Raw genomic sequence first — 25,261 nt, forward strand, 5'->3', positions numbered from 1 at the left:
TACCTACATGGGGGATACAGAATATGTTATCCACGCCGATACCTACATGGCGGATATAGAACATACCATCTACGCCTATACTTACATGAGGGATACAGAACATGTCATCCACGCCGATACCTACATGTGGGATACAGAACATGGCATCTACGCCTATACTTACATGAGGGATACAGAACATGTCATCCACGCCCATACCTACATGGGGGATACAGAATATGTTATCCACGCCGATACCTACATGGCGGATATAGAACATACTATCTACGCCTATACTTACATGAGGGATACAGAACATGTCATCCACGACGATACCTACATGGGGGATACAGAACATGGCATCTACGCCTATACTTACATGAGGGATACAGAACATGTCATCCACGCCGATACCTACATTGGGGATACAGAATATGTTATCCACGCCGATACCTACATGGCGGATAGAGAACATACCATCTACGCATTTACTTACACGAGGGATACAGAACATGTCATCCATCTCGATACCTATATGACGGATACAGAACATGTCATCTACGCCTATACTTATTTGAGGGATACAGAACATGTCATCCACGCCGATACCTACATGGGGGATACAGAACATGTCATCCACGTCAATACCTTCATGGCAGATGCAGAACATGGCATCTACGCCAAGACCTACATGGGTGGTACAGAACATGTCATCCGCGCCGATACGTACATGAGGGATACAGAACATGTCATCCATCTCGATACCTACATGAGGGATACAGAGCATGTCATCTACGCCTATACTTACATGAGGGATACAGAACATGTCATCCACGCCGATACCTACATGGGGGCTATAGAACATGGCATATACGCCAATACCCACTTGAGGGATACAGAACATGTCATCCACGCCGATACCTTCATGGCAGATACAGAACATGGCATCTACGCCAATACCTACATTGGTGATACAGAACATGTCATCCGCGCCGATACCTACATGGCGGAAGCAGAACATGTCATCCACGCCGATACCTACTTGAGGGATACAGAACATGTCATCCTTGTCGATACCTACACATGAGGGATACAGAACATGTCATCCTTGTCGATACCTACACATGAGGGATACAGAACATGTCATCCATGTCGATACCTACATGGCGGAAGCAGAACATGTCATCCACGTCGATACCTACTTGAGGGATACAGAACATGTCATCCTTGTCGATACCTACACATGAGGGATACAGAACATGTCATCCACGCCGATACCTACTTGAGGGATACACAGCATGTCATCCATGTCGATACCTTCATGTCGGATTCAGAACATACGCGATCAAATTCGTTGTATATACCACAACATTTCTAGGATAATTGTCTTGGAATCAATGACAAAATGTTATGGATTAATTTGTATACAGCTAAGTGCCCTCTTTCAAACCAAGATTACTTGCAATAAATGAAATTATAGGTAATAATAGGGTTTTACAACCGTGTATATGCATGTACTACTCGCTCAATTCTTATTCTTAGACCGCTGAACACAGGGATATTACGATATTTGTAAAGCATGTTAGAGACCCTGTTATAAAAATTAAACAGTATAGCGATGATGTTACTTTAAACAATGCAAGATATTTTATTTAAAAAAAATATTCATGAATTAGGACCACTTACCTAGGAGCATGAATGGTGTGATCTGGTGTATGGGTCCGAACATGATGCCCGTGGCGAAGCCGATTCCATACGTGAACACGATGGCCATGCCGATGCTGAGGAGGCCTGCGATGGCCAAGAAACCCTGCACGGGACTTGAAAGGTGAGCGAGGAAACAGAAACGGACGACATTATTTGCGGAGAAGTGTTAGTTCTACTAAAAATTACATCATTTAAACCATTTGATATACGATGTTTTCTAATATTTAACAGTATTTATTTAGCTATTCGTAAACACATTAGCAATACAAACATACAAACTTCTTTTGACTTAATATTCCAGACTGGATTTATTGCTATATTGCTTAGCATTAAGACTGAAAAGTACGATTTGTGTACAGAATTGTTAAAAAGCTTGAGGCATATGTTTGGCCTCTCTTCTCTTTTACAAATTGTGTTTCTCTACCAGCGAATAGAAAGATGGAAATGCAATTGCTTTTTTAATACGTTCATGCACTTATTATTAAAAGAACGCTTTATAATTGACATTTGAGTGTTGTAATAATATGTTACCAATGATCTTTTATTACAAAGTTAAACACAAAATTATATCGATTTTCCAAATACAATTTTTATGTTTTAATTTACAATTGCTCGACACATAGCTGAGCATAGCAATTTCTCAGACATGCGTTAAATCAGCATTCCCCTCTAGCTTTATCATGCACAAATTAAATTCCAAATATAGTACATGTAGACATCTTATATTTATACAAAAACAGTATAATTTTGTTTTTAATAATAACAACTTAGACAAATCAAGCATAGATTATATACAGTATGTTTTTCAAATGTTATAAACATTTATTTTGTGTTGTTAAATGTTAATAAATTAACTAAAATGTTAATAAAATGATATTTTAAGAACGTAAAAAACAATCGTTGTGTAAACAATAAATGCAAATTGCGAACTAGTAAAAAATCTGTGTTAAATGTGGAACCTCGAAATGGAAGCAAAATCCTAACTACGTCAAATAAAACATGTTCGTTTACTGAAAAGACAGATTTATTTTCAATATTTTACACCATCAACTTGGTACTCATCATTTTTGTATTATTAAAATATAATATAATTACACGATAGACACTAAAGTGTACAAATAGTATTAAAATAATAATTTGAAATACCAACATGTTAAACATATGTGTAATGAATCATACTTATTCATAAGTCAAGTAATCTTTATTATATTATCGACTTTAAATAGATGACTACTACGTGAAGTAAAAAAGGAAATTAACAGACTGACAATCCCGTGTCCAAGCGAAATGTTTCGGACAAAACAAGTTTTCATCCATTAGCTATGGAGATAAGTTTAATTAAGAAATATAAGATGAAAGAAGTGATTATCAAGGGCGAATTTTTTTATAATAATATAGTGTTTATGGTTTATGACCGCATATAAAATATAATTAGATGAAACTGAATACAAAAAAACTACGATGCTAGAGGTTATTGGTAAATTTCTGAAAGATGAAATTTTTTAGAACTGGGATAAGATGCGATTCATCAAGATTTTATATAGAAAAAAGAAACAAAATTATTTCGACCTCATTTACATACGAAGGAATGAACTGTTAAATAAGATGCCTTTCAAACATTTTAATGCAGTAAGTCAGCTAGAAACAACAATGTCAATTTTTAATGACTTCGTCTTCGACTCAAATTAATTAGTCCCGAATATACGCATGCTGCAAAGAAACGTTCTAAGCAATTGTTAACAAAAATGACTCAACCAAACCAGCGTCTGTGTCACAACGCACGTGACATCATCACATCTAGAACAGCCCGTCCAATCATAACGGCATTATATTGTTTGTCTGAAATGTCTGTTTCAGTACCTTTTGCTCTATACAGCTAAATTTACTGACAGTGAAGGCGAGGTAAATAAAAACCAGACAAAAGCCAATCGACAAGTGATTTAAGTCGCTAGCTAATGCCCCCATAGCTTCGTCATCAAATCTGCATTTAAAATGGTACATCCTAAATAACGTCGCAAAGGCATAAATAATATATACAGCCAACAAGCCATATTCGGATTTTACTGCAGTCTATAAAATATTGATACATGAATACAATTTTAGTATAAACACTATTATTTATGTGTTTATGGTAAACTTCTAGCTCAATAAGACTACACTGTGGTTAATTAAATATTAATGTAGTCAAGGATAAATCATATATAGGATATATCAAGTGCAGTATATACTTAAATATTATGAGCGCTGTTTAGACTGTGGGTTGATGCCCATGGTCTTCAACAGTGCGGGAATAGGAAACACATCATTTACGGTGTTTTTTAACTATTCTTTTTTTTTGTTCGTTTTCTTGCAGGCTCATTCAAAATGGAATGACTGCATATGTAAAACATTCAATAAAATAAAACATACAGGAACAGGTTTTTTGTTATCAATAAACACACCAAGATGTGAATCATTCCAGCAATAAAACAACAGACCGTTTATATAGTCAAGCACATCATACTGCGTTTTAATGCAATTTGATAGAATTATGTTTTGTCAAATTGTATTTCATTTCAGGAAAAATTGAAACAATTTCTTATAAAATATTTGGCCCCACCTTTCTCTCGCAAATATTATATTCTGTTTGAACTATAATTGCGGAAGCTTAATTTATTTTGAATGATCAAGATTTATTTGTCAGAAATCATAAATATTATCTTGACCTGGGCATAACGAAATTATTATTATATGGCAATATGGATCATTGTTCGGCCTGTCGTCCCAGAGCTTGAAATAAATATCATTTATTGTAACAAAAATGTAAATCTCATTGATGAAACGAGTATAAGTAATATTTAAAGAGAGCAAATACTTTAGCTATTGTCATGGAGTATATTTTGATCAGCAAAGCTGTGTATGCAAAGAACAAACGCAATTCAGACCAAAATGAAATCCAGAAGTCAATATATTCTAAAGTTTTGCAGTGATTGCTATTTCTAATGCAAAACGTATAACCAATGGTGTCATGTTATATCAATGAGGTCAATCACGATAATATGCCAATTTTGTTTTGACAGAACCTGTGAAATAAACGTTGGACTGTACTGTCAATATATCAACCAATACATATACAAATATAACAATAATACTGTTTTATTTTCCATGAATGTCCATGGCGCATAAACAATTGCATTTTATTTTATTAAGAAACGAAAAGTAGTGACTTACAATAAAAATTTCAACGATGTAACATTATAGCATTGTACGTTCCCAACCTAGCGACGTTCAATTACCGTTAATTGCATGTTTATCAAAGTTAGATAGAGGTTAATAATTGTTAATGAATTAATTTTGACGTCCTAGAGTTCGCATATATTGTGAAAACAGTCCTTGAAAAAAAGTATAAATAACATAATTGTTATTTCGGATAAGGAAAAACTCGGTTAAAGCTATCTTCATAAAATGAAATTGAATGTGCATTTGAAAATTCACGCAAGTTTTTTTTAAGTACATGACCGGAAATTTACATGTTCAGGTTTTGTTACAATAGCACATGTTCTGGAAAGCCTCCATAACAAATTAATCGTTCCTTTATGGGTTTTTTTAATTATGCGGCCAATATGTCTTAACTTCAACATTATCGAAGATTAATGGTAATTAAATTATTTTATATGCTCAAAATGAGCTGTGTACTGTTTCAATTATCCAATTTCCAGTAATGCTCTCTCTTCAAGAATGGTTGTCATTTTACACAAGGTGAACAGGTCAGATTCCGAACGGAATGTCAAAAATAATCAATACTTTTGTCTCTTTGTTTCTTTAACAGTTAATAATATCATTTAATAAGACCACTAGTTCATGAATCTCGAGATTTCTTCGTAACGTCTTCAGAAAAATAAAACCATTTAGGTTACAAAGACAATCTACCGGATCTAAAGTATACAACTGACACACAAACGCTTATTAGCTATAATGATTATATTTGCAATAACAAAGGCTATTACCTAGATAAAAAGTATAGTTGACACTTACGATCGTTCTGTAAAGATGTACATGTCTTCCAGGCTAAGGTGACCTTGGTCGTTAATGAGTTAAATCAGGCGTTTTTCCCAGTCTTCCGCCTCTGCCTTACACTTGAATTAAAAGGATCAGTCATATCAACCATATTATTTGAACGAATCGGCGGGACGACGCGGTGTGATTAGACTTTATCATGGCTATTTAGAAAATAATATATATGAGGTGTATGTCGATCCTTACGAAAGCAAGGTTATAAAGCCCATGGTAGTGTGCCATTTTACGAAACGCTCGAAGGTTTGCAACCACGCGTACATATGGAAAAGTTATCAGACTCCGTTGGATAGTGTATGAAGAGTCCGATTTATCTTGATTTAAGAAAAACGTTATGGCATACAATTGATCAATATAGTAAGTATTATATTTTATGTATTAATTGTATTAATTGGGGTTAGGCGTCATTAGACAAAATAAACATTTCGGCCAGCAAGTCTGAAAATAAAACAAAAATAAAACGACAGATGTTATACAAAATGTCATCGACTCGAATCAAACAACGATTGAGTCGATGACACGTTTGCAACCGATGTGACATCAATTTTGGCGTGTCTTTAATCAAGCGCCCCTAATCGAAGCGAGTTCGATCAAAACGAACACAATGGCGTGTGAAAGTTATGACCGGGACTATGCAAACAGTTCGAGCCATCCTTTAATTCGATCCTCGCGAATTCGAGCCACTGGTTTTATTAGAGGACGTTACATTGGTGAAAACTTACGTCTGATACAAGAATGCATAAATTATTTCAACCAATCAAACAATTCTGGCCTCATTTTCTTTGCAGATTTCGAAAAGGCTTTCGACTCACTAGACCATTCGTTTATGTTCTCTTGCTTAGAAAATATGAAGTTTGGTGAAAGTCTAATTAAATGGATTAAACTATTTTATACCGATATTAACAGTATAATTATTAACAATGGCTTTTTCTCAAATAGTTTTAACATCGAACGAGGAGTAAGACAAGGATGTCCACTTTCATCCTCGCTATTTATTATATGCATCGAGTATCTATCACACTATATCCAATCAAATACACATATACAGGGAATAACGCTAGATCCTGGCGTAGAAATTAAACAGTCCCTTTTTGCTGACGATGCAAATTATTTTTTAAATGACAGTAGTGACTCATTCAATAATCTTATAGAATCGCTAACCCTTTTTTGAATGACATCGGGCCTAAACAAAAGTAAATGCACTGTGCTAAGAGTAGGTAAATTTAAAAAAGTAATATTCATCTTAAAAAAGAAATGAAATTCAACTTGACATCAGATGAAGCAACAACGTTAGGAATAACCTTTACAAACAATGAAAATGAAACAATTATAAAAAAACATATTACCTAAATTACAAAAATGTAAATATTGTTTAAAATCATTTGAAATTTCAACCCAAAACATATTTCTATCTAATGTTCTATCGACATGGTGTAAAGATACTCATAATTTAAAAACCAAAATAGACAGTAAGACCATTTTATGGAATAATAAAGACATAACTACTAACAATAAAACGTTTTTCTATAAACATTGGTTCGAACGAAACATAAAATGTGTAGATCAATTGTACGACTACATAATAAACGACTTCTATTCTTTTTACAACTTATGCTATATATTCGGAATACCTACAAGTAATTTTCTGATGTACTACACATTGATCAAAAGTATACCCATACATATTAAAGCTGTTATCAATATAAATAACACACCATGTACTATAAAACATTCGTAGAAAACATAATTGCAAAACAAAACGAACAAAATAGTTTACACACTTCAAATAAAAAACCCTATCGATATCTCTAAAGCTCAAACTAAATGGCGAAACCTTCTTGGAGAAAAAGAATTTAATTGGAAACACATATTTATCATGCCATACAAATCAACTACTGATAGCACACTGAGATATTTTCAATATAAATACATCCACAGAATCATAGCTACAAATAAATATCATTTTAAGTGCAACCTATCCAACACAAATCTATGTGATATGTGTAGTGATCATATTGAAACAATAGAACACCTTTTCCGGGAGTGTAAAAATATTCAACCTCTATGGAATCAATTGACAACCTTTCTAGAGAAACAACAATTAAATGTTAAACTATCTCTTTTAGAAAGGGTAAATACCTTCAAAATACAAGACGTTAATAACGCTGTGAATTACATAATTATATTAATGAAATATTGTATATTCAGCATGAAATACAGAAAACAAATACCTACAATGAACTGTTTTATCAATTATTTAAAACTGAAAATTCAAATTGAAAAATAAATAGTTCTAAACAATGATACTCTTGATACATTTGAACAAATATGGAAAAACATAAAACTTTCCTAAACAAGTCAAGTATGCTTTCTTCCCACTTAATGCAACTCATCCTTATTCATAAATATTCTGTTGTTTTTCTTTTTTGTAACACCTATCACAAACAACCAAAGGAAAAAAATTACATTTTAACCTTTTTTGTTAATCAAAAGGAAACCACAAGGTCAAAAAAGTATATATTAGCATATCTTGTATAACATGTTTGAACATTATTGCGGCTACATGGTATCACTTTGTTTTATGATCATATACATGAATACATTGTATGTATTATAATGAATAAAAAAAGAATTCGAGCCATTCAACGAAACTTTATATGAATATAAAACCAAACAAAATCGGTGCTTCGAGGACAGCTTGAGCCAACCAGAAATTTCAGCCAAGCGAGTTCGAGCCATCGGGTTTCGACTGTAGCATGTTATTAGTTATTGCTAGAAAGACACGCAGGTATAATTATATTTGTTTTATTTAGTTCACTCAATCAAATGGTATTATCTTGGTTACATTATGCAAATATCTCATTTACATTTGAAGACAGTGAACAGTGTACAGTGAATTATAAGGTTGTTAGTGATAGATTTTAAACTTTCAAATGGTCTTGTGTTGAGGGGGGAAGTACACGCAGCAAACCCCACCTGTCTGGTATGGTGACCACTATCAAAACTCACATGCTTGCACCCGGGTCGCCTAGTTAAAAAACGAGGGAACCAATCATTGCGCTCGCCGGACAGCCCCTAGATGTTGTGATAGAAAATGCAATTATTTAATGCCTAAGCATTTGGTTTTACACGTCAAATATTTCCATAGGTCATACTGCAGACATCTTCTTAATAGTGGTGTGACATAATTAGTTAACATTAGTTCACTTTAGATATGGTATTTTTTCTAATAATTAAACATCGGCTGAAAAATCTATGGAAATCTAAGGAAAATACACCTCAATAATCATAGAGTGTATCTATATAGATGCAAGTAGTGTTTAGGAAGGGTGCTCAGTACGGAATACGTCGATCTTGGATGCTCGATAGAAACTCTGAAATGCAATGCAACTGAATGTGTAGATAATATTTCTATCAATGCCATATCCCCAGCAGTGGTTGAGGATTTTTCAAATCGTGAAAGATGTGTAACGTAATGAATATTATGGAATATTAAAACTTTAAATAAGTTTAAATTATTAATACATCTTTTACCACAATGCAATGTGATGAATATTAATAGTATTCATTATATATAAATTGGAAATTATTAATTAATCTTCTTTAAAGATCTATACTTGAATTTTGTGGGAAATAATTAACATATGTCTAATTATAAAAAATATGAATTTATAATAAAATAATAGTCTAGAAATTTGCTTAAATTATTTCGCAAAAACAGGCATACATGGTTAAAGTGCTCTAGACCAGTAACTTGAAGGATCAATATGTTCCTCAAGTCTGTATACTTAAAAGATGTTCAAACAAATAAAACATGTAATAGTAGTCAGTTTCATTGCCTCGAGAATTATAATCAAGTCCGACAATCTGTATCATCCGTCAAACTGGCCGAACGTGCTAATTAAAAGTGCAATCTCATTGCCTCGAGAATTATAATATAGGCCAGCCATCTATAACATCGGTCGAACGTAAATAGTATTGTCTTCACGTTTTGTTCATCATTTAATCAGTACATTTAGGGAGTCGGCCAATCAACAATTAGCAAGTACGAAGTTGGAATTGTATTGACCAATCAAGAATTGAATAAAAGCTATATTTGTTTTATGCAAATTAACCTGTCAGTTAATATGTGCAAATTTTGTCAGAATAAAGACACTCTTCGCATAAATTTATGTGTGAACAGACTCAGAAAGGTCCAATCATGAAGCCATCAGACTGTATTTATATATTTGGACAAATGAATTATATTTAAAGGAATTGAAAGAGATATTAAATTGGTATGGAATTTATCTATGACTTTGTTGTTATATATTTCATTCCACGTTATTATACGGATGAATGGACATAAAGGGAATGGGACGGACTTGCCCTATTCGCCACGTAACAAAATGCAGTTAATGCGATTCAAGAAATTACGGCAATTCACGCATGACGTGTGATCGAATGTTTACGTGACATCTTAGTTGGTCCTTTATTTAAGGCAAGTGACCGATTGCCAAAACAGTACAGAACAGCACAATACAGCACAATACAAACCAACATAAACACAAAATATGAATAAAGCTTGGGTCACCGCCTTGGAACGGTCAATGCAAAGCATTGGGGGTTTAAACCTGGTTATAGAGCGCTCAACCTCACACGTGGCCCAGCAATATTCATAATACATTTAAGTGTAAATAAAATTTAACGTCATAGCATAATAACTCAAATTAAACAATAATAAAAGGGAATTAAAACGCATTCAATTTAATTACTATTTAATTACTCAATTGCATTGAAGATACAAGAGTAACAGAATAACAACTTTTTGACGAACGATCAAATAAAACTATTAACAATTGTCAACTATATTCCTTCTTTATAGAAAAGATTTGAGAATATAGAATCATAGAGTTAATATCTCAGATAATCATCGCGCAAATACAGGAAGAAGCAGCAATAATGGGTGTAAAAATTCCATATTACATAGCTTGGTTGTTTATGTGACTGCTAAACAAATTAAAAATAATTAAATCAAACAAGAAACGCCTATCAAAGAGAAAATATAAGTAAAATGGAACGTTATAAACCCAATGACCTATGCATGTAGATTACAACTGGGAAAGTCGGTCGTATGACGTCACAAAAATCCATAATGACATAATGACGTGAACAAATTCCAAGGGCAGTACTAAATAAAAATATTAATGGGGCTGTGCTACTAATAAAACAAGTTTAGGTGATTCAATATTAAGAAGCAAATGAATAAAAATGGTAATGCCATTAAAGCGACATTATTGGAATCAAACAGTATATAGGTGTTTTGACAACTGAAGACAGAAATTATTTGATGTACGATTTGAGTCCAAATGTAGTTTACGTGCAGATTAGTTCATACGACACAATGACACAATTTTAATTAAACAGTGAAAAATGCCTATAATGTAGTATTCATGCAGATTTGTTCATACGACACAATGACACAATTTTATTCAACAGTGAAAAATGCCTATAATATCACTAATGATTCCAAATTTTAAGGGAAGAAAGATATAGTGAATCGAAAACCATCAAACACGTGTTTTTAAGTACATAAGCATCGTATCCTTTTGATAAAAACAAGTTAATTAAATTGAAAAGTATAATATGAACATTTGGTTTAACATATTTTAATTTGCGGACACGCTTCAAAACATCTCCGTAAAATGATGGATGGGAGATTCCATTATTTAAATGCCATTTTAAAGAAACATTATATTTTGAAATTAAATCACCATACTTAGAGTAAAATCTAGCAAATTTATTTCTTAGGTTATGATACAAAAAGCCTTGTTTTAGCAATTTTTTAGTTAATATAAGATTACGATCATTAAAATCTTTAATACACGAACATGCTCTGGCATAACGTACCAACTGCGAAATGTAAATACCATAGGAAGGTCCTTTAGGGATGTTGCCATCTAGAAACGGAAAATTCACAATTTCAAAGTTAAAATCGTCCCGTTTGTCGTATAAACTAGTTTTGATCAAATTTTTATTAATAGTTAAATGTAATTCTAAATACGCAGCGTCTGTATTGGATATACACGATCTATTTAAGACTAGTTCTTTTGGGTAGATTTTGTGAATATATTGTTCAAATAATGGATTATCTAAATTAAGTATGTCATCAATGTACCTACTAGTAAGGTTAAAACAGTTAATCAAATCTACTTGCTTAGTTTTAGATAATTCTAACATAAATTCGCTTTCATAACAATATAAAAAAAGGTCAGCTATAAGTGGCGCACAATTAGTACCCATAGGAACGCCAATAATTTGTTTAAATATTTTACCATTAAATTCAACAAACAAGTTATCCAAAAGAAAAGTAAGTGCTGCACAGAAGTCAAGACCAGTCCAAATGATGTAATTATCTAATATCTGATTAGTAAAAAAAGCTGTTTTAGTGTTTAAAGCTAGATACAAACATTTCTCTCTAGCAAAAGTTTTTTCAATCAAAGAAACAAGTTTGGATTTTATTAAAGCGTGAGGAAGCGTTGTTTATAGTGTCGAAAAATCATAAGTACTTACCTGTGACACCTTATATTTTTTATTTTCAATTTTATCAATAACTTCTAAGGTGTTTTTTATTGACCAAAATAGGTTAATATTACTATTTTCATAAACTTTATTACAAAATTTATCTATATGATATCTAATAGCACTCAATGCAGATGTAAGATACACTGATAATTGTTTGGTGGTACAAGACACTGAATTAGCGATAAAACGACTTTTATATGGCGTCTTATGTAATTTAGGTATCCAGTAAAGTGATGGCAATTTCTTGTCAGTAATATTGACTATTACATTTAACTTAATGCAAAGCCATTTTAGTGCTCCCAACTGAAAAGAAAACCGACAAAGCATTAGAGTATTGAGCTCTCTATTTACGACAATAAAGTCTTACTGAAACACAAATCTTGGACTTTTGGGAGCAACTACAGTGACAGAAACAGCTAAAAATAACGTTGATAATTACACTCAAAACGTTGCTTACATCTTCATGTCAAGTGGACTCCATGGTGCTGGAGGACTTGATGCACGATCAGCTCTACACGCTATCCAAATATAGGTGAGTCTCATTATGCTGACTGGCGTGGAAGTTGTCTTACATATTCATAGTATCTTAGACAACTTAGAGTTGGTGTAGAAACGGTTAATAAAGCAGTTGTTTATGCTACACATAAATACTCTCGATGCTGTCGACTATCTGTTGTCTGGTATCCTCTCAATAGAAAATATTAACCATAAAAGCGAAATGTGTAACGATACCAACAAGTTGGGGCATTATTGAAATAATATAATAAATTTGTTTCAACGCAATCAAACAAATTTCATACAATTTTCATTAGCCAGTAACGTCTAGATCAACATTTAATGCAAACGTCACATATTATGACAGTTGATTGAGTGTGTCTAAAAAAAGATAAATGAATCAAAACGCGTCTAGCCCTACGCGAAGTTAGTGTTAAGACAAGAAGTTCAAAAATCGTTACACATTTTTATGACTTGTGTGATCAAGAAGAAATGTTAGAAACCCAATATGGACAAAACAATCTGGAAAAGAAGAGCTAAACCCGAAATATATAGTCACTGGCAAAATGTGTTATTTGCGAAACATTCCCTTAAGAAAACCTCAACATGTGCTACAGATACCCGCAAGATCATCCTGGGACGCTTATAAAGACCTCTGAAAATTACAATAGATGACAGGAACATAATAATATATTATACATCAACGTACGCGTGCACGTTTCAACAATAGTGCAGTTGATACAACTTGGCGCTATGCAACGATGCAAAGGAGACGATGTCACACTTTTTGCTTGAGTGAACTGCCCTGGACAGTGTGCGTATGTTTTAGATTACATTTTAATTAAATGTTCGAAAGTCTGACGTACTTGGCGGGAGGGGGGGGGTCCGTGATTTGTGACAGTTTGCGAAAGGAGGGGGTGAGGGGGTAAAAATGGTCAAAAATAGCGTGACGTACTTTATTGATTGTTCCACTGGAGATATCAGATAACAGATTAAGGCAAGTATGAACCCTGTTGGGATAAAAATCGCCGCAATTATACTGCAGGTGTGGTCATTTGAAGTTAGTCATCCTTCGCAGTATCATTTAAGCTTACTTTAATAAATTTTGTTTCTCATCACACAAGAATAAAAAATGCATATTATTTTAATTTAAACTAAAACACATATTTACTTTAAAATAAGTAGTGAGATGATTTTCAAATCGAAAGTTCAATAATCTATTTCAAAATAACGTTTACTTAAATACAGACGCCTGGTCAATAACGGATTCAAGTTAATAACGGATAGGTTTTAATTAAAGGGCACATTCTCACGAACTTGGGAATGCAAAAATTCAGTTGGGCAATCAAACAGGTTCATGGATGATGAAGATGATCCTGGGTGCTGATTTGTCTGTCGATGAAATAGACCGCTCACACAGGACTGGAAAACGCGCCGGACGTAAACCCCGCCCGAATAGTTAAGTTCCCAAGCTATTGTGCAAGGCAAAATATGTACAATAGAAGACATGAACAACGGACAGGAAAAAATCTTCATAAATGAAGATCTGGAATAACTCCGTGCACAATATCTGTATGTTGCACGTGGGCAAAATACTAATAAGGGTAACTAAACAATGCAAAACAACCATCAAACGCATCAACTGTGAATCTGAACTTAAAAAAATATATTATCATGTTTATATACAACCATATAAATTTTTGATCAGTTTATATTCAATTTGAAATTGACCCTCTGAGATGCATTTAGATCACATAATTGCTTATTGTATTTATTTTATTAAGCATGTGATTATCAGGCTGCCGTGGCAAATACCGTTATCTCGTGACACTGTTGGCTTGAAATTCAAATAAGTTCGACACAAAAAATTACTATGCGTCTAAAGCAAATAGACCAGATTTGTTTTCTTATGAATAGTGTGTACTTGTAGAGTTAATGTATAAGTGCAAATATTTTTGTATGTTAAAAAAATAACAACTTGTATTATGTACATCTTAGTTGAAGCTTATAATTTACATTGTGAAATATATGCACCAAATAAATTATAGCAAGTCGTCCCTCACAGTTGACCTTCTTATTATCACGAAGATCACATTTTCCTGTTTAAAAAGTAATCTAGCAATGATAGCATGCCATCTGTATTTCTAGGTGCTAAAACTGTACGTGCAAACAGATCTCAAATAGTGATATTGCTCCTCCTCAGGTTCGATTATTCTTCATTGTTTTTTTTTATTAAAATAAAATTAATTAAAAAATAATTATTTGAATTATAAATCAAATAATTGTTTATAACAGTAATTGAATTGTTTAAAAACAACATGTCTTATTAAACATCTTATGTATTAATGCATATAATAAAATGCGTAAATAATGTGCAAAAAATTTGCATATGTTATATGTATATATTATACTTAATAATTAGTTTTATTGCGCTTTTCAAAGATGCTTACAGAATTGTTCATCTGAAAATCTTTGTGAGAATACCGAATACGTATTTTTGACATAGATCATTAAATGTTCAAGCCGACTATTTAATGCGAGAGCATTTATGTTAAAATCAACTTCACTAATGGTTTTATTAAATTATTTCATTTAATTTCATTTCTCTGGCTAGCCCTATTGAATCTTCAATGTAATACATGTATGTTCTAGGCGGTCTATTAAATGACGACAAACAGATGGATTTATTTTTTACGGAAAAACTTCCATCCATATACATTATAGGTAACTTAATAAAAGATATAGTCTGAATTCAATATTTCCACATACGTATATAGAAACGCAACAATGTGTCTCGAGTGGGCGATCCTTACAGATTGGTTGGCAGAGGCCGTCAAAGACGAGATTTGTAGATGAGATGGAATTTTGTTAACCATGTTTTAGTAAAACCAATTATATAAAATTCACGTAGACCTGTATGAAGTACATCTATTTTCATCAGGCTTTGAATATTGTTATCAACAACACTTAAGTGGTTTGTTGCTGAAGCATTGGAAGATGATGTTTAACTGCTTTCGACTGTGTTTAAAATTGATCGCCTAATTAACACATAGATCAACCAATTCCAAATCTTTTTTTCTATCATACAGCGAAAAAACGCTCTAAAATGTTACACACGCGGCTAGGATAGACATATATTTAGCCCCAACATAATTATATCCACGTTTTGTCTCTGTGGACTAAATGAAACACCTTCACATTACTTCCTGGAATAAACTAAGCATGTACATATTCGAGACAAACTTATAAACACAATATCCATTCCATCCCCAGCATTGAAACTATTCTATATGGAGACGAAACTCTTGATTCCTAAACAATACCAATAAAGCTAATCCAGTTCACACAGCTATTATTTACAATTAGATATGTGATACGTTTACATGCTTCAGAACTGCTCTTAGATCCTTTTCCGCATTATCATAATTAACATGCCACATGAACACATATTACACAACAACTTCAGAGTTTGTATCTTTGGGCTTACATAATAACTATCGATATCCTCCCATTCAAAATCTTTAAATGTTAATATAAATGTGTCATGCACATGACAGAAGGACGCGCCGATTGTAACATGCGAGTAACAAAAGGGTGACATTACAAAGCAATCTGAACAGCTATCACTCTAGTTTAAGTGAGGGCTTGAACATGTTACCATACATAACATCCTGTACATTCGTCTTTTATGGATGAGTCAGGGACTGGAAGTGATTCCAGACACAACAGCTTGTAGAGTCTTTATGTATAAGTACAGGACTAAAAGCGTTCCCAGACAGCACCTGCACAGTCTATACAGTAAGATAAGCGTCACAGACACAACATAAGTAAGACACGGACTGAAAGCGTTCCCAGATGAGACACAGCAGACTGTATGTCGTTTTGATGATATAGCCATGGAGTCACTTAAAGTATTTCCACATACAGCAGTATGTACAGTCGTCCCTCGTAGGTAAGCCCGGGACTGAAAGCGTTCCCAGACACAGAAGCTTGTACAGTCGTCATCCATGGGTTTGTCAAGGACTGAAAGCGTTCCCAGACATTCCTGTCAAAAAAGGTAAGCCATGGACTTATAGCGTTCAAAAACACAGCTGACTAAACAATCGTCTCTCACTCAAAGCATTCATAGACGCAGCAGTCGGTAAAGTTCTCATTCACGAGTTAGTCAGGGACAAAAAGCGTAACCATACTCAGAGGCCTTTACAGTCGTTATTCACGAGTAAGTGAGAAACTGGAATCGTTCCAAGACACAGCAGCCTTCACAGTCTTCGCTTATGGGAGACTGAAAGCATTCAGAGACAAAGCAGCCCTTACAACAATTACTTTCGGGTAACTAAAGGGCTAAGATGCCCTTTTATAAATTATGTATGGCATCGTTTTTTATGTAAAGGTCTTGTTTTTATAGATCCACAATAAAATTTAAGATGTTGACATTTCGTACCTTTCAGAGGTGAAAGGAAATCAGTTGTATTAACAAAGAAATCTGGTGGAATTGTATCAGACGTTATTTATTAAGGGAGTCGTTAATATACAATAAATTGCAAGAACTACCTTAAATTCGATATTTGGCGTACGATATTTGGCGTATATCTTGATTTTGGAAATAAAAGATGAAAATTGAAGGCTCTAAATTATTGAATGGAAAATAAAGTGTTTTAAATATGTTATAATATATATTTATATATTTTATATTTATATATTTATGCTATAAATAGCTTGAAAATGCAGCGATTTTTCCATTTCGTCCTAACCTTTGCAAGTTTAGTTATTAAATTAGGATAAAGTTCTGCGACACACTTCGGGTCCGCACAGCCCAAGGTGTGGAAGGACCTCATAAACTTCGAAATACACTAACACACTTCCTATTGATATGGAGACTTGAGTATTAAAGTGCTGTACCCTCTGATTATTTTATTATAAGATACGACAGCTCTACGCTTTACATTCCGCTAGCATCGTTGCAAAACGCAATCTGCATCCCATTAACTTTCAATATCGCCTATGCTGTAGAATCTATTTTTCGGCTACTTCAAGGCTGTTGATAAATCTTATAACATGGTTAAGACAGCTACGCCGATAAATCTATCGAATGTGAAATTGATATAATTGGCTTATAGTTCAACAATGGGCATAAAAAGTAAACAACCTGTCATTGAAATTTTAAAGTTCATGAATTATACTTCGATCAGCCGTATATGAAGAATTCTGCTACTGCGCGTTTATAGAACATGTACGTCACTTATTATATTTTCCAGAAGCATGTGTATCGCGCCGATCGAATACGAAACGATCGGGCTTCCCAGCAAAGGCTCTGTCGTAATGTGAATTGGAATTTTCTGATAATAGACCTAACAACGATACTCAAAGGCTGATGATGAAGTACGCACGAGGTTATAGTCAGAATTTCACAATTAATTGTTTTCAGGGTGCAGGACCAATGGGATTTACAGGGATTTACACACGAGTTGGAAAAAATATAAACACACCGTCAATACCTTTATTTTTGCAAATATCTAAAGTTATTGAAATACATTTGCAAAAATCTTGTGTCGATAAAAGACAGTTTCTTTGCATTGTGTGCCGATATCTACGAATAAATCATTCAATACGCCTGAAATCGGTGACAAAAATTCACGTTGCGTGCAGCATATGCCTGTACATGAATGCGTTACACATCGAATTGTTTGGCCAAAAACACAGGCTTACTAAATAAAGTAATTCCTATGTATTTCAAATTGCAATAAGCAGCAACTGTTTTAATGCACAAGTTGAAATTCTTAAGAAAATAAGTTTTAAAAAGGTATTTGAAGAAAAGCACCACACACCGGTGTGTTTAAATCCATTAACGTTCAATCGTAAATCCAACAAAGTCACGTGATCTTGCACCCCGTCTAGTGTGCATCGGTTTTTATTACTGCCGCTCAACGTATAGGTCACAATATACTAAATATTTTCTTAATATAATTCAATGATAAAGCGAAAACTTCAAACAAAAAAAATGCAAAGTGTTGAACATCCAGACCCCCATAATCATACCTTTTCTGACAGAACATTCTTAGCTGTTTAGATTTAAACAAAACAAAGTATGTCATGTCATTTGCGAGAAAGAAACCGTTACATATCAAAATCGACTCTTATTGCATCTTCTTTGTTTCGGTCGTTTTCTAGCGGAATGTAACCCGTTTCAGTGCAATGTTTTATTAAAGTTTCTAACTTTATCATATGTAAGCACTGTGTACACACCGGTCTTAGTGACAATAACGTAGTGACGTCACCATCTATGTATAAAATGATATTTTATTGATCTAGAAGTACGCTTACGCTATCAATAGCCTCACAAGATATTGAAATATTTGGAGATAACAGCCTTTAATGACTCGAGTGTGATGTATAATAGAACCTTTATCGAGCGATAACACTGGCAGTAAGTGCATTTGTAATTTGTTAACTTTCGCATTATTGTTGATGCTTACTTTATTAGATTTTAATAAAGTTTGTTTCCAATCATACAGGAATGTTAACTTTATTTAATTTATTTTTTTTCTAATACGCAATTTTCTTTTAATATTACTGTTGATATGATTTTGAAATCGAAAGTCCAAAATAAATTTCAAAGCGAGGTATGTTTGAATACGACTAAGAAATTCCAATTTCTACTAAAACGTACGAGTGTCTTGTCATACCTGTTTGAAATCCTGAATATGTGAATGTAACTGTTTTATCAAATATCGATGAATGTGACGTCAACACTTGGCACTTGTATACCTATTCAAGTATAAACTCTTATACATACACATAATTTAACTACGAATGCGAAATTTCATGTGTTAATTGTGAAATCATTGTATACAGGACGGAACTTTAAAGCTTTATCACCACCGTAATAATAGAATGAATTGGAAACGTTTAGATGCTCTTCCAGATAATCATAATTACTCAAGTCACAGATCTGAAAACCTGCTAGAAGATCGATTTCTTAAGCATTGGAAGCTTTGGGCTAACATTTAAACTTCTGAGTGATCGTCATCTTCCCATTTAACTTCATTTGTATGTTAACATAAATGTGTACTTGTACTTGCAGCCGACTGAAAATGCAAGTAGGAGGCGCCGATTGTAGCATGTCAGAATTTGAAAGAGTTCCAATGTCGAGCAGCCTGTACAGCCTGTACAGCCGTCACTCTCAGGTGAGTTAGGGACTGCATGTTTAACCCATCTATAACAATATGTGCAATCGTAACGCTGGGGTAAGTTAAAGTCAAAGAGCTTTCTCCGACACAGTCAATCTGTACAGTCTTTCGTCACTCACAGGTAAGTCAAGGTTTGAAAGCGGTCCCGGACAAAGAACCTGTGCAATTACCACTCGGGGACTGAACGTGTTCCCAATCAAAACCGCCTGTACGACAGTCTTTTGTAGGTAAGTCAGAAACTGAAAGTATGTGCAGTCTACTTTCACTCATGGGTACGTAAAGACTAAAAGCGTTCCCGGATAAGAAACCTATGCCTTTACAGTCGTATCTTATGGGTAAGTCAGGAACTGAAAGCGTTCTTAGACACATTGGCCTTGCAGTTTTAATGTGCTGGTAAGTCAAGGACTGAAGCGTTCCCAGACACACCTGCATGTACACTCCTCACTCACGGTTTAGCCAAAGACTGAAAGCCTTTCCAGACGCAGTACTCTGTCCAGCCGTTACTCCTGATTAATTCAGAGACTGAACGCGTTCTAAGACACAGCAGCATTTACAGTCATCGCTCAAGGGCAAGTGAGACTGAAAGCGTTATAAAATAAGGTAGTGCAGTCGTTCCTAACACACGCTGGGTATGGCGATACTTCGATAACGGATGGCAATTCGATAACAGAGAAAAGGGCCATAAGTGCCAGACTTTGAAATATAGAGAACTAATTCTTCAGATCGAAACTGGATTTCTAAAATACCAGTAAAAGTCCCACGAAGGGATAATTCCCATAAGATTGGAGAATGGGGGGAAAACTGTTGAAGTAATGGGTTCTCAAATCGTCTTCACCCGCACAACTCCAAAACGCAAAAAGGTCAATACTCCTGTAAAGACAAGTTGGCATTGTGCAGATCTTTTTCAGTTTAGTGCGAATATTTAATGCACACCGATTAGGTGACATAATAGGTTCATCATATGTAAAACAAACCTCACACAAGCAATTGCTGTTTATGTTAGCAAGTGTATTGAAAGGGTTGAAAAAAGATGGACACACGGAAAGCTATTTTAAATACATCCGGTTACGGTCAGAGGGTAGATTGCTTACAAATAATATTGTCCATTTATTATTTTTATATTTGGGTGAATGGTTTTCATGTGATAAAACTTTACGCATGAGACACAGAACAGAAACTGTAATTTCTACCGGAAAAAATAAGTCCACAACTTTCGCACATGATTGGGATAACAGAATGCTTCTCATCAACGTGTCATTTTATCTTCCTCAGTCTTAAAAAACTGAGCGCACACTGAAAACTTTATGCATCCATCCTCATGTGTCTTCAAATGACGCTTCAAGTTTGCTTTCCAATCGTAACTGGCCTCACAAATTCCACACGAGAACAGCTCGCCTTTACACAACTCCTGTTATACACTTATGTCTAACAACGAACCGTCGGCGGCATTCATTAACTCCGATTCGCTCAACCTGTAATATATAATTGTGTCACTTATATCCAAGTCCATAGACAGAATCATGTGTTTTGTTCATATTAACAACAGCGACGGGTATGCATAACTTTGACATCACTATCGTGTGTAATAATCGACCGCCTTTAAATTTATGGCCATTTTCGTACACTGGCATTGAGCAAAAACGGTCCAATACTATTTCGGCAGTGGATCGCTGCTGATATTTATCTCTAAGGAGTACTTGCAGTTTTAGTAGAGTGGTGTTTCATGACATGTTATCTAATATATATGTGAATGGCCTCAGTGCCTTCATAATGAAATAATAATATTTAGACAAGCTGGGCCGGACGTCTATAATCGGCCCGCTGCTGACATAACGGCCCGAGGGCGTATAATTCGTAACGTATTAATTCGTTGATAGAATAGAATGTTTTTTATCAAATAATTCAGTGTCTCAGATAATTTTGGGAAAATAGGGTTGTTAACCCAATACATTTGAAAAACAAGACGATTTCATTGATGAAATAGGGTGAAGTAAGTTATAAAAATGCATAACTCATTAAAATTGCTGATTTAACTCTGTCGAGGCTGCACACTGATATTTATTCCATAAAACTGTTAACGGTTTTTATTAAAATGTAAATGATGACATAAAGCTTTAATTAACTGACATTTTGTATCATTGTAACTGGCAAACATATATGCTGCATACACAGTTTCTAACACAATCCAGTGTGAAAAGTCGCGAGCGTGTTTCGGCCTCTCTAAGACATTCGTATAATGTGTTGTCGTAGAAACTGACAGTGCATACACTTTACAAATACACGCAAAATGAGCACCGGACTAAGTCAGATTTAATACGTATGTATGTTATCGTTTATAATGTATTCTTTATTCACTATGACATCTAGTCCGAAGAGCGTTTGAACAATCTCAATTGTTTTCCTCAATCATCAAGCTGCATGTTAACTTACTTGCGCCATCGTGGTACGATTATAATTTTCAACGAGAAAATCCCGAAAATTAGCAAAGCGTTTTCTATTGTGTCGTACGCATCACATTTAAAAGATTTGCGTCCAAATGGCTGAGGACTCAATACGCATTATATAAAATTTCTTTGCGTTTCTATACGTTTGAATTGTGTGAAGTACGCAGTACGCAGCATTGCTGGGGCATTGATTTCATTAACAAACATATGTAATGCAAACACGATCGATGCCGTAAATGTGATGCAATCTAGGTCCCTGCTAGAGACTCGCGTTATCACTCTGTACACATTTAGATTTATTGATATTATATTATAAATTGTTTAAAAAATACTTTTTATTAATTATTTATCGAATGTTTTTTTACATATTGGTCTCGTTTTGATAGCGCACAATAAAATTTAAAACATGTGATATTTTGATAAATTTTTATAGGTGCGGGAACATTATTTGTAGTAGTAAAATCACAATGAATGAAACGTGTTTGCGAAGTTAGCTATTGACATTAAGGTTTAAAAATGTATTTAAAGTGCGGAAATTTGCAAATGTGTGCTTGTTAATCCACATTAGAAATTTAGCGTGTATACCAGGGGGAAAACACTGACATTGGTTTGAATTCTAGTCCATTTATGTCTTTTGTCTTCTGTCTTAAGTTTGATACTTTGCATTCTCAATACGTGAGGTAGCAAGGACAAGCGATTTTTTATCCACGCTCTTCATTTTCACGAGAAAAATGTTACGGCATTTGTCTGATTTTATGCGTTCCATAGTTGTAATTTTAATATACACAGTTTAATACATAAACTAAAACTTCTTAAGGTAAAAATACGAATGAATAAACATAAAATCATTTAATATCAAGCTTTACAAAATAATTTTAATTAAAGTGTTCTATTTATCGAAATGTAATATCGTTTGTACATTAGGAACGATAACACATTATATCACAAAGTGAAGATTATATTATAAAAGCGAACTGGGCAATGTTGGAATATGAAAATAATAAATAGCATAATGTTTTAACACACTGCCCTGGTTTTATTCTGTTTATTTTCAGAATTATGTGGAAGATGTGTCCGTGGAAGTCTGTAATATAATGTCCCGGATGGGGTACGGAGACTAAAGCAGATGGAGACGTGTTGAGAAGTTAAGGGCAAATGACATGCTGTTTACCGCAAGAGCTAATAATACATGTAGTGATTATAAAACTGTCATCACAGCTGGCAGTAAAGCCGAGAGTCTGGTCTGCTTAGAAGAAAGCGACACTGACCGTTTATTCGTGCTAAACAATGTCCTCTGTGTGGAAGCTGGAGTTGATCTACACACTATACCAGACGACATAGACGTATACAGGATGGATACATCTGCAAACAAAGGGCACTGCAGAATGCTACTGGAAAGATATTCTTTCACATCTTCTACTAGTACTTATAATGCTTTGTGTCTTGACGGAAAAGGGAACTCTTTGCTAAGCAGTAAATTATTTCTTGATGAAGAAGCAACACGTCTAAAAAAAAAAGGGTATCGAGAGGAACGCAAAGGGCCATCACTTACGGTTTTAGCTGAAAATGGACACACTATGGACAGAGTGTTTGCCGTTAGTTGTCAATGTCCCGGCATCCTGCAGAGATGGGCTCAACGATCTCGATATTGGCCGCCACCGGATGTTGTTCAGAGAGTTGTATCATCAGAATCTTTTCTTTGTCCCGTAGGATGTAAAAGCAGTATAAACGAACATTTAGAGTGGAGGATTTGCTTTAACATAGGCGAAACGGAACTCGTTCACAATCTTAATGGCACTCAGGCAAAAGGGTATGCAATTCTTAAAATGATTGTAAAAGAAGTATTGAAACCAAACAATAAAGAAATAACGTCCTTTGTGTTGAAAAATATAATATTTTGGCCAGCTGAAAGCAATTCAGCCTCTATGTTTCAAGAAAGAAATTTGATCCGTTGGTTACATGACGCTCTGAAAACACTCAGAACTGTACTATCATCAAAACAGCTTCCATACTACATTATTCCGGAGCGTAATCTGATGGAAGCGTGTGGATTGCAGGATCAACAGCAGCGTAAATGGGTAGCAGATATCACGGACATTATGGAAGAAGGGCCGAGGATGATACTTCGGTTGCCAAGGATACGGCAGACCATTATCTGCTACCCAGAGCCGCTGCTGTGGTTCAGCAGGAGAAGGATGGAACTGGAGATGCTGCAGCTGGAGTATCTGAACAGAGACTTGCAATGTATAGATGAGAACGGGGAGTGTGATGATACGGATATCATCCTGCAGGCGATATATATGCGGCATATTGAGATAGTGAGGGAATTAATTCAAAGGATGTTTATTGAAGGCAGCCCTGTAGATGATCGTGATCGTGATGAAATATTGCGCAGAATATTGATGTAAAACGAATTTGACTGATGTGTGTATATCCCCACACATGTAAAAATTGATTGTATGTAAGCTGCATCAGATTTTTCTTTATTTGCTGCTACGTTGTAGCAAACAGAACAGAACCAGTGAGATAGTAGTTTCTCAATGAAGTGTAATTCTATAAAAAGTAGGATTAATAGAAACGAAAATGTTAGTTTTCGGAGTGATGTAGATAATTTATTACTTTTAAATAGATATTATTTATATAAAATACTAATTGATTCCCTTTTTCGGGGATGAGTTTACGCATTATTATAATAACAAAATAAGAAATTGTTTTTTTTTGTTGTTGTTGAAAACGGAAAAACAACACACAACGAATATTCTCAATTCAAGAATGCGAGCTTTCTCACATCAAGCCGTAATATCAAAGCATAATCGCTGCGCGTTTCTTGTT

General features: G+C 34.3%; 2 protein-coding genes across 3 annotated transcripts in view; one reads left to right on the forward strand and one right to left on the reverse strand.

Annotated features, from left to right (window-relative positions):
- LOC127874429 (NPC intracellular cholesterol transporter 1 homolog 1b-like) overlaps positions 1-5,826 on the reverse strand; it is a 17,247-nt gene extending 11,421 nt beyond the window's left edge. Inside the window, exons 1-3 of the mRNA XM_052418744.1 lie at positions 5,701-5,826; positions 3,547-3,667; positions 1,666-1,789 (exon numbers count right to left, since the gene is read on the reverse strand). Of these exons, the coding sequence (XP_052274704.1) occupies positions 1,666-1,789; positions 3,547-3,667; positions 5,701-5,723 (268 nt within the window). The 5' untranslated portion in view covers positions 5,724-5,826. The remainder of the gene's footprint in view (positions 1-1,665; positions 1,790-3,546; positions 3,668-5,700) is intronic.
- Positions 1-25,261, forward strand: part of LOC127874432 (uncharacterized) — a 164,726-nt gene that overhangs the window by 107,949 nt on the left and 31,516 nt on the right. The window lies entirely within an intron of this gene.

The sequence above is a fragment of the Dreissena polymorpha genome, chromosome 3 (assembly GCF_020536995.1).
Source record: "Dreissena polymorpha isolate Duluth1 chromosome 3, UMN_Dpol_1.0, whole genome shotgun sequence".
Taxonomy (NCBI): domain Eukaryota; kingdom Metazoa; phylum Mollusca; class Bivalvia; order Myida; family Dreissenidae; genus Dreissena; species Dreissena polymorpha.